Here is a 16,355-nt window from a genome sequence, read left to right as displayed (position 1 = left end):
AGAAGCAGGTGAGTGAAGTAAAAGCTGGAGTGCACGGAGGCAGCGGATAGCAATGAGCAAACAGTCACCTTGATATAAAATAACGTTGAAGTGGTTTAGAAGACTGTAGTGCACGGAGGCAGCGGATAGGAATCAGCCAGTCATGATGATACAGTTAATGGTAGAAGTGGTATGGGAACCACAGTAGTAGAAGTGGTATAGAAGACTGTAGTGCACGGAGGCAGCGGATAGGAATCAGCAAACAGTCCTGATGATACAGTTGATGGTAGAAGTGGTATGGGAACCACAGGAATAGAAGTGGCTTGGAAACCACAGGAATCAGCAGCGCTGAATACACGAGAAATACAGGAACACCTTCAGAGACTCATGAGGAATGAGACTCCAAGATCAGGCAACGTGGTGTTGACCACAGGTGCTTAATATAGGGAGGTTGCCTGATCTGCCAATTGAGTTAAAGGGGTATACACTGAAGTATAGAAAAGGGCTGCGCATGCGCAGATCCTCAGGATGGTGGACGACCACGGTTCCTAAATGTCCGGGAAGAGGCACTCACGGTCCGGTGAGTGACAGCCACTAGGCATTTATATAGTAGATGATAAGCTACCGTCTACTGTGAAATAAGTGACTGAGCGATTCCATCACCACATAAAAGCACATGACCATATAAAAGCACAGGGGTGCAGACCAAGTACTTCTATAATGGTCATAGTCAAAGTAAACAGACGTTTTAGTGTGTTCATTATCTCATTATCATATCAGTGAATTATTTATTTTATTTTTAGTAAAAGACAGCTATCACTAGAGATGTTTTGTGTTTCTCTATAACAGTTTCACAATCCCTGGCTGACATAAACTCAGTTAAGATAAACTCACATATCTACCCCTGGGTAATCAATGTACTGTAGAATTTGAGGGAGTGTGTGGTAAATTATAGAAGTGTTTATACTTTATCAGAGTTAAACAAATCAGTTATGTGAAAGTAAATATTTAAAAATAAAACTAGCTGTTGCCACTGCTTAATTACTAATTTATACAGAATAGTCTTTATATTTTAACATTTCATCAACTAGATTAATCTGTAATTCTAATCTGCTTGTAATTTGGGTGGTGTTTGGACACAAAATACTAGCCCATAATTGCAGTCCTGAATCAATTCATTTTTTTGGGCCAGAAATATAACATTTAAATTTTAACTTATACCATTTACAAAAGCCCTTTGTAATGTGAAAAATATATTTTTTCTACTGGGATCAGCAAATGGCCAAATGAAGCATGAAGTACTGCTACATGTATAATTCTTCATACTTTAATAAAATTGTCACACTGGCATATGCAATGAATCATCCCAAATGATCTGATCCTATGTGGGAGCTCACTAGTTCTGCAGTACATGTATTTCCATGGGAGGTACACGTTCCTGATCTCTTCCAATTGACTGCCTAATATCAAATCCAAGTAGGAATCTACAAACCAACTGGATTTATATTGTCTATACATGCTGCAATGTCATCCAATATCTCAGCATGTGATCCCATTCTCAATAATAATCTGATAGGATCATTAGCAGCAGGGGAGGGCTGGCAAACTTTAGCCAGGGGGCAAGACTCAACTCAGCAGTCTATTTTAAATGAAAAAAAAATGGAAGTGGCCCAGTGACCCAGCCCAAAGTAGCCTACTATGGGACCAGCCCGGGGGGCAGATGCCCCCCTGCCCCCCAGCCCAGCCTGCCCCTGATTACCAGGCATGTTGGTGAAAGCAGTCCTTACATGATCACTGATGCTATTGGCTCTGTGTGCTCTTGTCTTCCAAACACATTAAAAAGCACCTGTGATGCCGGAAGAGAGTAAGCTGAGTGGAGCAGGCGCTGAACGGCCAGATATCATCCAATATGTCCACTTACATCTGTGGTTTTACAGTGTGTAGCCAGCATAATCAGAGAGCTATGTAGACTAGAATAATTAAACACTTTTAAATTACCCCATCCCTCTTCTCATAGAGAAACAATCCGATTTCATTGCCCTGTGTGGAAGTATCAAAATATTTAAGGTATCCATATAAAATGATACGGAAACATGATCATGCACCATTAGGGTGTTTAGTTGTCAGTCTACATTTGCATAACTTCCATGGATTTCCATGTATTTTGAAGGAATTCCAGACATACAGCATTTGTAGAACACATGGAAATCTTGTACTGAAGGAAGTTTATATTGCAGTGAAAAAATATATATACTATGTACCGTTACTTGTGTCTCAAATTAAGTTATATAACAATCAATCCAATGGTAATTGATATTACTATATGCATTATACATTTTAATACTTTTTATATTCTATATGTAAGCAGTGCTAACCTAGGACATGTTAATATTGTCTTTTTGTGAACTTAGCTGTAACTATTTACATTTAAGCTCAAAACTAAAAACATTGATCTTTATCTTTCATACAAACAATTTTGACATAGTGCAAACATATCTGTGCAGTTGGTATAACAATTCCACACATTACATGTGCTTTAAGTTCTACTTTTATTATTGATACCAGCCATTGAATTTGTATGTGATGCGTGCAAATCACATACCGACCTTTGTATATGTGAGCCATATGGAGACAGCTAATACATTGCTACTGCAGCCTGGAACCTATTAGTGACATACATGTAGTCTTTATTGTCAGCCAGGAGGTAGTAATTTCACTGTCCTCTAAAGGAAACAGACAGCACAACTAAGATCACATTAGACAAGTGCTTCACACTTTATGGAAATGTCTAAGAAAGAGTCAATATGTTTAACATCTTTACAGTTCTAAGAATTTCCTTTGACCCTTCACTTGATGTAATGCAACTAGCAGATAATCATACCCATATAATCATATGAGATTATATCAATCTGCAAATACGAAAAATCTCCTAATACAATACCTGCTATTTGCTTTACCCCACAAGACCCATAAAGTTGAACATGTATTTGATTTATGCTCTCTATATATTGAAATATTAGCCTCAGTCATAACCTCCAGTCTCTTCTCTTGATCACATGACGTCAGTTGTACAACAATCCAGATGTTTTGAGGAATTTGAAGACAACTATTCTGTTTACTTACCATCCATTTTTTCCCATATTCCCATGGAAATGTATGTGATCAAAAAATCATTGAGTTATCAATGTTGGACAAAATGTTGTAGTTAAATTCAAATGTAATTCAAATTCAAATGTAGAGTAAGCGGCTGGAATGCTGATGACCACTATACTGTTACTAAGATACTATGGCAATTGAAAAAAATGCTTACATAAAAGATTCCAGGAATGAAAAAACACCAGTAAAAGTGAATAAGAAAACAATATTACTGGACCAAACACTATTTACAAGAATATAGCCATGCGACACTGAATCTCATGAATATTGGTCAATAATTGTCAAACTATCCGGCTTCTCCATCTGGAGAAGCTGTTGACATACAGTACAGTCATTTCTAAACATATGTCAAGCACACTGATTTGTTGGGAAACTATTAATCATAATCATCATCCATTTATATAGCGCCACTAATTCCACAGCTCTGTACAAAGAACTCATTCATACCTGTCCCTGCCCCATTGGAGCTTACAATCTAAATCCCCTAACATACACACACACAGACCGAGAGAAACTAGGGGCAATTTAGTATCAGCCAATTACCCTACCAGTATGTTTTTGGAATGTGGGAGGAAACTGGAGCACCTGGAGGAAACCCACGCAAACACGGGGAGAACATTCAAACGCCCCACAGATAAGGCCATTGTCAGGAATTGAACTCATGAACCCAGTGTTGTGAGGCAGAAATGCTAACCACTAAGACCGTGCTGTCCACACCTACACCTTGCATCTTCTCTTTATACTACAAGCTTCATATTAGAGGTAACAGTTCCATTATGTAGGGTACATACATCCCAACTGTCCCAATTTAGGAAGGACAGTCCAGATTAGAGGGCTCTGTACCTCTGTCACACCCACGGTCACCTTTGTCCAAAGATACTTCCTAAGCTCTGCTTTACTGTGTGCTTTTGAAAGCAGCTGATTGATAAACTGCATTGTTTGTATGTTTCCCAGTTCTTAACACTGCCATTTATAGCTTTGATAGTTGTAAATCATGTAGTTGATGCAGGGTTTTGCCTCTCATCAATTTCAGTGCTTGCAAACCGCATAACAAACCACATAAAAAATTGCAGCTTAATTGATCGTGGTCATCACCCGTCACCTTACCTGTCCATGAGCTTTACCGTCACTGAGAGACTCTCCTTTAATAGGCCATGAAGTATTGTATGCATAAACCAATCCAACAATGTCTGCCTAGTTCTCTGTACAGCTCATCACTGGGATGTGCCGAGAACTACACTGTCTTACCATACCCACCTCCTTCCCCCTTTTTCATCTGCTCCCACACACAAAACCCCCACTAAGCACCTGTTCCCACTGCTGTCTGGCTGGAACCATATGCACTATGTGCCACTTAACTTCATGTATCCTACTTTCCTGCATATTGTGAGCTTACAAGCAGGGTCTCTTTCCTCTGTCTGATCATACCCAGTCTTGTTATATTACTGTGCTTATTCTGTGGGTGTTCCCAATTGCAGTCTGCTGCAGAACATGCTGGTGCTATAATTAAATCTAGTATGTAACTATAAATAAATACAATGTATATTGTCATCATTTCATAAATAGAGCTATTGATGTCATTGGCCTTGCTATGTCACCACTCCAATGTAAATCACTGAACAATAATGATGAATGGGTTTATATTATAAAGTGATTCAATAAAAGATCATACTATTAAGTCATAATAGAATAGTTTATAGCACAGCAAGTTTGTTTCAGTTGAAAGGTCCTTTTAAAATATAATTTTCCATTGGAGCGACCACCATATGGTTTTCTATCAGTCCCATTTGCAGGTTTATTATATACCGTTTTAATAGTAATCCTATATTGTACTATATATATTTTTCTTATGTTGATTCTTAGCATTATTAGGACAAAGTCTTATGATCTGGTGGAATTCCAGGCACATGTAATCCCCCAAACAAAATATTAGGAGTGCCAGATTACAAATAATGAGTCATACAAAGAATTTCATACATATCTTATCACCTCTTCAACATCTCCTGTACCATCTTCCTATGTGTTTTATATATGTATTTTGTGACTCTTTTGTACTAAATTATACAATTTACTCTATGCACAAAGAAATATCTCTATTAATATTGGGATTAAATAAATATCTCAGTATATTTACCTGACAGGATGAAGTGCATCATTCTTTCAACTTTGCCAATCTTGTTAAAAGCTGTGCAGAAGAAGATTCCAGACTGATTGCTATAGGCAGAGGTAGTCAGAGCACTCACAACCTGCAAAACATGAATAACGCTGAGTAGCCAGTTCAGCATTCAGTTTACTGACACAAAGTAATTAGTTACATATGTGAATGTTCTTGTTCATTTATTTTTAATCTCTGAAGCTACAGTATCAATGTTGAGCTCTGATGGTTTAATTACTTAATGTACACATCCAAAGAAGATGTACTATTTCTACTCTACGTCAGTATATCATTGCCCACCAGACACTAAGGGCTAGATTTACTAAGCTGCGGGTTTGAAAAAGTGGGGATGTTGCCTATAGCAACCAATCACATTCTAGCTTTCATTTATTTAGTACCTTCTACAAAATGACAGCTAAATCTGATTGGTTGCTATAGGCAACATCCCCACTTTTTCAAACCCGCAGCTTAGTAAATCTAGCCCTAGGTGTTTCCTCAAGGCTCCTGTCATACAACACTCTCGCCCTGACGTATCACTGTAGGAAAGAAACTAAAGCTGTGGTTTTAACATTCCCAGTAGAATGTCCTTGAAATCTTTCCTGGGAAAAGTAAGTTTAAACAGCTCCTTAAAACTCATCTTTACAGAGTTTACCCTGACTCCTCTTAGTTCACCAGCTTCCTCTCATTTCCCATTCACCACAATTTTAACCCACACCAGGTTTTTATACAAGTAACATCCAATTTCCTTTTCCACAAGGAGCTGACAATACTCTGTCCATTGAATTAAGCTGATATGTCCCACTACGTTCCTCAGCTGTGCTATCTTTCATTTCTTATATGCTCCACACTGCTTTAACGTCTTATGAAGTTATGCAAACGAGACAAGGGTCCTAGCCTAAGGCTTGCACTCTATTAAGGAAAGATAGTGAGGGGGTAATGTAAAATTGAAAGCTCACGTAAGCACACTATTGTACATTCACATTATATATCTTGTGGTTTGCTGAGGTAAATATTATATCTAAAATAACTGAAATATTAATACTTCTCTGCAACTCTCCGTAGTTGGTAAGGCCACAGAGAAGTAAACGCTGATTAGGTGCTTTCATATATACCACATAGATTGTAAGCTTGTAAGCAGGGCCCTCTTACCTCTCTGTCTGTATTACCCAGCATTGTTTAATTACTGTGTTTGTTCCCAATTGTAACATACTATGGAATTTGCTGGCACAATATAAATAAATGTTGATGATGATGATGATGAAGATATGTGATCACAGTAAAGCAAGAGGGGAGTATGGGTCTGTCTGACAGGCCTGTCATTTCATACGTGACAAAAATGCTCATTGAAAATTGTTCATTTATGCACAGGGGTATGGCCAGTGATTTTACTGCAACGCTGAAAAGAAATAACTGACATGCTATACTTTACGGAACAACGTAGCTTGGTATAGCAGCAACACTGAAGCCAATCTCTGCTAGTTTACCATCATCATCATCATCATTTATTAATAAAGCGCCACTAATTCCGCAGCTCTGTACAGAGAACTCACTCACATCAATCCCTGCCCCATTGGAGCTTACAGTCTAAATTCCCTAATATAGACACACACTCATACACACACACAGACAGACAGACAGAGAGGGAGACAGATAGAGAGAGAGAGAGACTTGGGTCAATTTTGAAAGCAGCCAATTAACCTACCAGTATGTTTTTGGAGTAATAATATCTACTGTTTGGTTTTGATTTGTCATGCTGGGCATTCAGTTAATATGAGCTCTCTGTTTTATCCCTATCGGATTATTCTTTGATTACTTCAGGACTGAAAAAAGAAGATATTTTTGGATTTAGAAATGCAATTAAGATGGATTTGAGTGTGGGTTGGATATGTTTAAAGTGTATTTTGATGTATCTTACGGTACATGAGTTGCATGTATCATAATTATGGAGCTTTAGTTTTCTGTGTATGTTCTGGCCCAAAAAACTACAGCCTACTCTAACTCAGGCCCTGTGCTTGCAGGGACTGTGATGCAGGCACTTATACACCATGTATGACAATTCTCTAAAGAACAGCACCAAAAGCAAAAATGTAATTAGAGGCCATCAACATATAGTAGTCTGCCCACCCTCAGTCTGGAGCCTGAGGGATCTACGTGTTCATTATCTACCTATCCACAGTGAAAATGTGTTGAAGCCTGGCTTTCACAATGAGATAAGGGAACTAATGTTTAATTACACACAATGGGGTAAATGTATTATGGTCTGATTTTTTCAACTCGCCGGAAATCGGCGAGTTTACAGCTAAAATTTAAAGCGGCGCTGGCTTGTAAAGGCAAACTTGCCTTAACAAGCCAGCGCCGCTTTAAATTTTAGCTGTCAACTCGCCGGTTTCCGGCAAGTTGAAAAAATTGAACCATAATACATTTACCCCCATGACTGTACTCCTTATGTTCTCACAGCTATGAAAGCATTAATTACTATATTTCACAAAAGATTGTATAAACATAATCTGCTTGTTACAAATCTTAAAACATAATGCACATCGCGATGGTAAAATAAAAATATTTGTTGTCTGAAACAATGTAAAAATAAAGACTAGCTAAAATAAACCAACTACAGATGAAGAACAAGATTAAGTTATCGCAAACCACAGGCTTGTGTTGAGCAGAAATTCTAAAGAATTGCTGATAAATTACAGTAGATTTGCCCTAGGATACCTGTCTTCAGTCTACCAGTTTGCTGTCCAATCCTTTCTGCTTTATGCTTATTAATACTTTAAATTTTACTTCTCAGATGACCAAAGGCTTCATAGTTCATCAATCTTTTTATTGCACTTCTTCTGGTTGTGCTGATAAAGGCAAACTCTCTGAGATATCTCAGAGACACAGCATTTGGAATACCTTGAATAGTTTCAATACCAGAGGTCAGGCATGGCAAAGATGGACATTGGTGTAGTTATTAAAGAAAATGTGAGTCTGTGACAGAAAGAAGCATGGTACATAGTTTAGTATAAACAGTATTTTATGAAGTGCCTACATATACCACAGCACTTTACTGAGAATATCTAATCATTCACCTCAGTCCTTGCCCCATTGGTACTTACAATCTATATTCACTAGGGTTAATTTTGTCAGAAGCCAATTAACCTACTAATATGTCTGTGGAGTGTGTGAGAAAATCAGAGCACATACATGCAAACACAAAAAGAACATACAAACTACACACACACACACACACACACACACACACACACACACCAGCCATGATTGGTAGTCTGGCTGCTTATCTAGTTTAGGCAACCATTGTATTTTTTTCCTATAGTCTCAATCTTAAAACTAAGTTTTTATTAAAATATAGATTTAAGCAGATTATGCAAATAACTCTATAGAAAGTTAAATATAATTTGTTTTACCTCTATTGTTCAACTATTAGGATTAAGGCAACTTTTTAGTTATGATTTACAATTTTGTTATCAATTTGTTAGCAAGAAAGTTATATTTCAAAGATAATAAGAAAGATATAATGTTCAAGATCTTCCCTTCTTCACGCATGTGTTATGTACATTCAAATTTGAATTAAACTGAATTTTGTAATGTGATTCATTCAGGAAAAAATGTTGACAATATTTGATGTTCTGTTAAGTTGCTACACTCCTCTTTTAGTTGTTGGGTAGTATAATTTCATAGCCTGAAGGTGTCACTGATGGTTTAGCTGTTTATAAGGAAATATAATTAATAAAACAACAAAAGGATAAAGAGCAGAAGCATCACATATAATCTAGACTACACATTAAGGTAAACTCCCAGCCAATCGTGAGCATTGGTAGAGCAAAATAGTAATTGTTACATCATCCTCCGTGTATGTCCTGTGTCCTAAATACTAAAAGCCGAGACCTTTATCCTTATGAAATAAGGTACCCGCTCCATGTTATTATGACTGCATCAGATTTTTGGTTTCACCAAAAAGTACACAATGCCCATTCTTTCTAGTGTGGAAAATCAGAGTGATAATGGCAGTGCTTTGTAAGACTAGTTTAAGTAACTTTAATTGTCATAAACATTGATGGATAATATCCACATTGCCCAGATTATAGGGAATAAATGTAGATACAATTCTAAGGGTATTGATAAATTCACTTTTATATCTCAGAGTTAGTGTTGTTATTATTGCTTGCACTAGCTACTCAGTGGGATGTGGAGGGTTAATATATCTCCATTAAGAGTTAAATAATGTTTAAAAAAAACATGTTTTGCTATAAACTGCACACAGTAGATTTTAAATATAATGGTGACGTTTAGTGATCGAAAGAAGGCAGCTTGCTTTTTCTTCTAGACTATAATTCTTTCATCAGTGAGGTTATTAGAAATCTCCCAAATACTTTTGAGCAAGTGCAGGTTGGTGTCATGGCTCTGAGATGGTGAAACATGAACACAAATGGGTGAGGAGATTGAATGTGACAGAGCATTCCTACAGGGATCCAGTGGCGGCTATTCCAGACAAGGAACTCACACAGAACACCTGGAATAGAACACGTAGAACACCTGGCACAGAACACGGAGAACACCTGGCTGTGATTACAGCTCATAGGATACACAGGAAATCAACCCACCCCCTCTTTCTTCACTGGTTGTTTATATGGAAATTAAAAGCTTTTCAAATATGAGCACAACAAGAGATTAATTTTAGTGGACTGTCAGATCAGTTTATTAACGCCTTTCAGCAGGAGTATTCCACGTAAATAGGGAATCCATGTCAGACACTATGCAGATATACAGCATGCATAGTGTATGATCTAACTGCAATGAAGTCATTTTATATGTGTCTGAATTTACCAGACTGATCCAAAAACCATAGATGCACAGTACTTATAAAAGTCAAGCATCATGTATGTTATATAATTGCACCTTCAAAGAGAGACATATGGAAGGAGAACTGGCATAAAGTATAGTGTGTAAGAAGAGGATATTATAACATGGCTTTTAAAGCGATATTAACCTGAAATAATGATCAACTAAGATTCACAATACAGGAGCTGGTGCAATTGAGGATTTATACAAAATAGGCGATTCAGCATCTTTCTCAGTCTGTACCACAGAATATATAAAATATGCACAACTTCTATATGCACACTTACTTTATTTTTCTCTTCAGAGGTAACTTTGATTCTTTCAATAACAGGTCTTGTGTGCACGTTAACGGTGTCAAGGTCCTGAGATAAAATAGGAATCCTTTCCATCATGGGATCCACATCACACCTTGCAGAGAAGACATAGAGCATTTAGAGACTGCAGAACCTTATTTGTACTTCAGTAATCTCAATATTCATAAAAACATTATAAAGTATTTTATTGGAGATGGATTATGGTAATGGGAATAAGTATTTGTTTATATAAAATAATCCCTCACATGTATTTTAAAAGCGTTGCTTGTATTTTGATGTCTGTGGGTATCTTGTTTGTAATGAATGACACTTACTGAGCCCTATGTCTTCAGTCCCTGGCTCCTGAGTCCATGCAGAGTTGCACTAGTTTGAGAAGCAATTTCATGAGTTTGAAGGCCATTTGGTTGACGGAGGGCACAGACCGTATCACATAGGGAGGTTTGTCAAATGGTATTTATACTTAGGGAATTGATGAGTAAGATAGAGCATGGTATCCCAACAGCTAAGCTTAGAGTAAGGAACAAGGACAGGAGTCATAGCACTGGTATACAATGGACTGAGAACAGGCCGAGTAAGTACCATGTATTACAAACAATGAAAACACTAGGGATACGAAATCCTTTATGTTCAGTTATAAAATAAATAATTCGTCCTACTGTTGAACATAAAGTACAAAAAGATAATTACCTGTGCATGCCATTTATTTTATCAACATTAGTGGAGTAGATGATAATAATTATATCTAAAGCCTGATGAGGACTTGAATAATTTGACTTGTCGCAATATGACCACATTTCTATCTAATGTATATATATATTTATTTATATTGCATTACAGGGTAATGTGAGTTAGATTGCTGAAACATGATGTGCCTCAACCTTGAGGCTGAATGAGCTATGATTAGGATAATTAGTCTTTGTGGAGAATATACTGGAGCAAAATGGAAATATTTCCACGTCTTAGAACTTTTAAAACTGATGTTTTCAGCAATGAGTTGTCTAGTTGTTTGTTTAAACAAAGGAAATGGCCCACTTGCTACCACGTGTATGATCTATAAATGTCCCAACAGACAATGGACTTTTTTGTTTCATTCAGACCTATCATGTCTTTTCTTTGATTGCATTTTCCTGAGTATAAAACAACATCAGATGGGCGAGACAGTTTCTCATCAAGATTCTTTGATAGTTTCATTTGCACTCTGGGACAATTAGCATGTTCTCCAGGAGGCGTATAGTCGGAAAAAGACCAATAGTTGGTCTGACATTCGGGATTTGTAAGTGCGAGTCAGGGATTTGAGAGGAAGCAAAGCAAATCAGTGTTTGGCTGGAAAGAACAATAGGCACAATCTGAATCTCCTTCTGGATTTGAAGAGAGGCAGAGAGAGAAGAAGAGGAAACCAGGAAAGAGCAGGAAATAAAGCCATGCGTCATGTCACGCAGAAATCCTTGTAGGACTTCTGTGAGCAAGAGATAAGATTATTCTGGCCACAAGCATAACCCTATCCTTATACAACACAAGATATGTTGTATATTGTGAACACTGTCCCATTGGTTTCAACAGAACCTCCTCTAACCCTATCTATCCTGAACATATTAGTACACTTCAAATGTATCTACACATCCTGAGGTATAGTAAATAATGAAAGGGACACCTATAGAGTAGAGAGACCTTTGTATATTAAGACTAGTTTAGATTGGGGTGAAAATCCTGACTTTTATGGTTTTCTTTTCTTAGTTTGGAACATTTATTTTAAATTACTTACAACAATATATAAATATAAAATGGAACCAAGGGAACCAAATTAGACAGCCAATCACATGACATGCTTGGGTGCACATAGCCTCGTGGGTTATTAATGATTGTGAGCTGTTGCCACAAATAGTAGAATGTCTCCATTCAACCACATGTACAAGTTCTGGTATGTAAACTGTTGCCATATTGAAATCTTGTACAGTACATTGCATTGCAGAGAGCCCTTCAGTCTGCATAGTAAATTGTAGTTTCTCCAGCCATGATAGGGAGGTTGATCCATTCCACTTTGTATAGAATGTGTACTTTGTCAATAACAAAGTAGTTTAGTTGAACATATCCAGATCACGACCCCCTTGTTGCATTACACAGGCTAATAGGTGATTACATCATAATATAGTTATTATTTTTAATCAAGGTTGAAAATGTTTCTTCCCCATGGGCTTTTTGATTGCAAGCTGCATAAAAGAGGAAATGAGGGGAAACGATGGGAACATTTCTGTTTGTAGAAAGACATTTTAACTGAAATGTTCCTGCCCGTTATTTCTCTCCCACTTACCTTTCCTATATGGAGATTTTGTTGTAAAGGTCTGTAGGGAGATATTACTTACGTTGCTTTTGAATGTGGACATGGCTGCCACTCCCAGGTGATTATGGGAGGAGGATTTCCGTAGGCTGTGCACTGGAAGCGCTGGCTCTGTCCAAGCAGCACTGGTTGCACCCTGTCAAAGTCCGTCTCCTTCTCGTAGATTATAGGTTTAACTAGAAAATGGGCAAATACAAGATTTCAGAGAACCCTATCTGGCACAGCAGTTTCATGCTTTACTTTGGCATGTAAATAATAAATTACAACCACCCAGGTCTGAAAATCATCGAGAGAGATATATAGCTCCAAAACCTTTATAAAGTTTAGACTGATTTGTTCATTTCCATTGTCCTTGCATACAACACAGAACTGTACTATCTAATGTACAGAGCATAGCTAATCCATGTCATAATCAATGACAATTAACATAAACAACTGTGGTTGAGGTAAAGGCTTTGTGGAAGAAACACCTCAGAAGGAAGTCAGAAACATAAAGTAATATACTTTTTATGTCAATAGACCTATAATCCTAAAGCTATTTACACACTACAGGTTTTTCACATGATTATTGTGCCAATCACAAGATAAATGAATGTTAGGGCTGACATTACAATAGTGTGTACGCTCCAACGATAATGTTTTATCACTCAAAAGCACATTGTATAGTTTAATTTGATTTTATAACCGGACTCAATAAACGATGGAGCAGTGTCGGGCAAATTCTTGAGTGTGTATCCACTCAGGGCCAGCAGTGTCAGCAGATCGCTATAGAGCTTACAGAGTCCCAATCATTTCAGCCACTGGTTATGATAGATGAAGAGCACAGATCTGAGGGTAAATTATGTGAATATCATGTAAGTGTGTACTCATGAATCAGCATGCCGATCGGGACTTCCAGTCCCTGGTAAAATCGTTAAAGGTATCGCATCTGCAAAAAAAATTCTGTAGTGTGTACCCAGCTTAAGGCAGCATTGTGTATATTTCATTGAATACATATATCTTAGAACGTAGAATGTCACAGTTTGGTTCAGCATTAAGCCAAGCTGATATACAAACATTTTGCGTTTATAACAAAATAAATAGTCTAAACAGGTGTTTTGATTAGCTACTTACACTCCAGTTTGCTGTAAGTTTATTTCCTTTCGCATTAACTTCCCAAAACTTGAGTATGTGCCTCCACTATTGCCCTTTGGTAAAGTTTAGTTTTATGCCAATATCACTGTCTAAGTTCTTTTTTTGCAACCACACTAGCAATAAGTATAAGTAACCATACATGACAACTGTTTTTCCATAGTGATGGGTATACAGTTGCCAGAAAATTCAGACCCAAGTGTTTTTGATCCACATCTAATCTGTCAAAATGATATGTTCCAATCAGAATGGACTGATTATATATAGTTAAGTATGTATTTTTGTCCTCATCATTTTTTTCCCTCTAAATATACTGCACAGTACAACAAGTGTTCTACTTCCTAATGATTTCCTTGGATTCTATTAAACCCAAGGAAACCATTAGTAAGCAGTCCACTAGACTGTGTTCGGTTAGGGCAGTATCTAGCACAAGAATTGAGTAAAGATGCTGTTTCTTACATTGTGTCTTCACATGTGTAAAGAGAAGGAGTTACGTGGAATAGTGAGATTATAGTTACAGGAAGTAGTATGTGGAGGAACAGCAGTGACAAACAGCATGACTCATACACCACTCAGTGTAGGATAATTCATTGATTAATATTTTATTTATTTCAATATATTAATAAATTGAACTGTATGCATCATTACTGTGTAAATCTACATATAATGAATTGACTAGAAGGCATGCATTTGTTAAAACTGAATTTGTAATATTATTTGACTGTATTAGCGACTTCTTATGTATGTACACTTATGCTAACTAGCTTATAACATTCCCCATGTCTTTTGAGCTACACTACCAGGATATGTGGGTTTGTCTTAAATCAAGGTAATGTTCTGAAATGTGGCTTTCCTCGTTATTTGTAAGAAGGAATCCATCCACTCCAATGCGGGAAATCCTGTAATAATATATCATAATCAAGGCCAACTCCATAAATGGGGATGTGAGGAGGAAGCAGGAGCTTTGGGATTAATGTTTTGGCAACAACTTCAGGAATGAGAAGCAGTTGTGGTAGAATAGCAGGCCAGCTGATAGTTATCAGGGGGAAAGGCTTCCGATTAACATGCTACTTGAAGTAATTAAGAAAACAACATGTTTCAATGAAGAACTTTGTGCAGGAAGTGTAACGTTTCACTCATTGTCTTGAGTGCTCAGGCGCAATTAATTCATTAGGGAGTTTGTGACACTCCAGGAATAGTAAAGTCATATTTCATTGTTATGTTGATTCAGCATCTTCCCTTGATTTGTACCTGTCAGAACATTTTGAAACAGAATAGTTAACTAACACTGGCCATGTTTTGCAATAATTGATGATAACATCTGGGTTGGGTAATCTTTAACACCAGCAAGCTAAGCATCGTGGGTGATAGAGTTCAGTAGCAGTACTGCATCAAGTTGTCTAACTTTGTATAAATATGCCAGTTATGCTGGTGACAATCCAGTCTTATTAAATCATTGTAATCAGACAAAATCAATGTATGCCCAGCAGAGCCGTAACTTAGAATTCTAGCGCCTGGGGCGAGAAAGACAAATGCCGCACCCCTAGCCCTCAATTTTAACCAAATGAACCTAAAATATTCCTAAATTGCGCCCCCCATCAGCGTTGCGCCCTGGGCGGTCGCACAGCCCTAGTTATGGCTCTGAAGCCCAGATCTGATGGACGGCAATGAATATAGCCTCCTGCTAAAAAAAAACGGGCCATGGGGAATCCATGGTAGTAAACAAAAATGGTCCCTCTGAAGTGGTAATAGTGACGACCCAGTTAATAGACCCTAAGATTCAATTATATCAAAAGAGTAAAACACAAACAAAATAAACTTTCACTGAGTAAAATACTCCATAAAACCGTCATTCCCCAGTTATCCAGTTATTTAAAAGTTTAAACAATGTCCCTTCTTTCTCCATTCATGAACCATCATAGTTCAAATAAAAATACATATCTATATATATATATATATATATATATATATATATATACCAATTGCCAGCTAGCCAATCACATGCGTTTCCCCATGTTGACCACTTGTGATTGGCTGTCTGAGACTCTGCCTCACCGATCAGCCATAAGTAGCCAGTGTGAAAAAACACAGAGTACTTGAAGTGGAAATAACTTTCCCTGATAATTAAAGGCATGAATATAAGCTATTATTTTTATCCTTTATATAAAACCAATTTATTCTGTCACATCAGTTCCTGCCCCACTGGAGCTTTCAATCTAATGTTCTTCTTACTGTAACACAGTAGGGCACAGATAGTGCCCTGGCCACATTCGAACCCAGGGTCCTACCACTGCCAGACTACATTGCTAACCACTAAGTCCTGTTTTGCTTACTATGAGATATTTTTCAGTCTTTATGAAATCAGAATATGTTGGATGTTTTACAGTAAAACATGTAGGCGAAAAAGCAGAAACACAATGTTTCTAGCCTGAGTAACAGA

At 37.3% G+C, this 16,355-nt stretch overlaps 1 protein-coding gene across 3 annotated transcripts in view; it reads right to left on the bottom strand.

Annotated features, from left to right (window-relative positions):
* Positions 1 to 16,355, bottom strand: part of LOC142100689 (vascular endothelial growth factor receptor kdr-like) — a 165,219-nt gene that overhangs the window by 52,843 nt on the left and 96,021 nt on the right. For all 3 annotated transcript variants that reach the window (XM_075184407.1, XM_075184409.1, XM_075184408.1), the window contains exons 11-13: positions 12,810 to 12,960; positions 10,423 to 10,543; positions 5,270 to 5,381 (exon numbers count right to left, since the gene is read on the bottom strand). In XM_075184407.1, coding sequence (XP_075040508.1) covers positions 5,270 to 5,381; positions 10,423 to 10,543; positions 12,810 to 12,960 — 384 coding nt within the window. The remainder of the gene's footprint in view (positions 1 to 5,269; positions 5,382 to 10,422; positions 10,544 to 12,809; positions 12,961 to 16,355) is intronic.

This window comes from Mixophyes fleayi, chromosome 9, assembly GCF_038048845.1.
Source record: "Mixophyes fleayi isolate aMixFle1 chromosome 9, aMixFle1.hap1, whole genome shotgun sequence".
NCBI lineage: Eukaryota > Metazoa > Chordata > Amphibia > Anura > Limnodynastidae > Mixophyes > Mixophyes fleayi.
The sequence above is the reverse complement of the archived record's forward strand: the minus strand, read 5'-3'. Positions and strand labels throughout refer to the sequence as shown.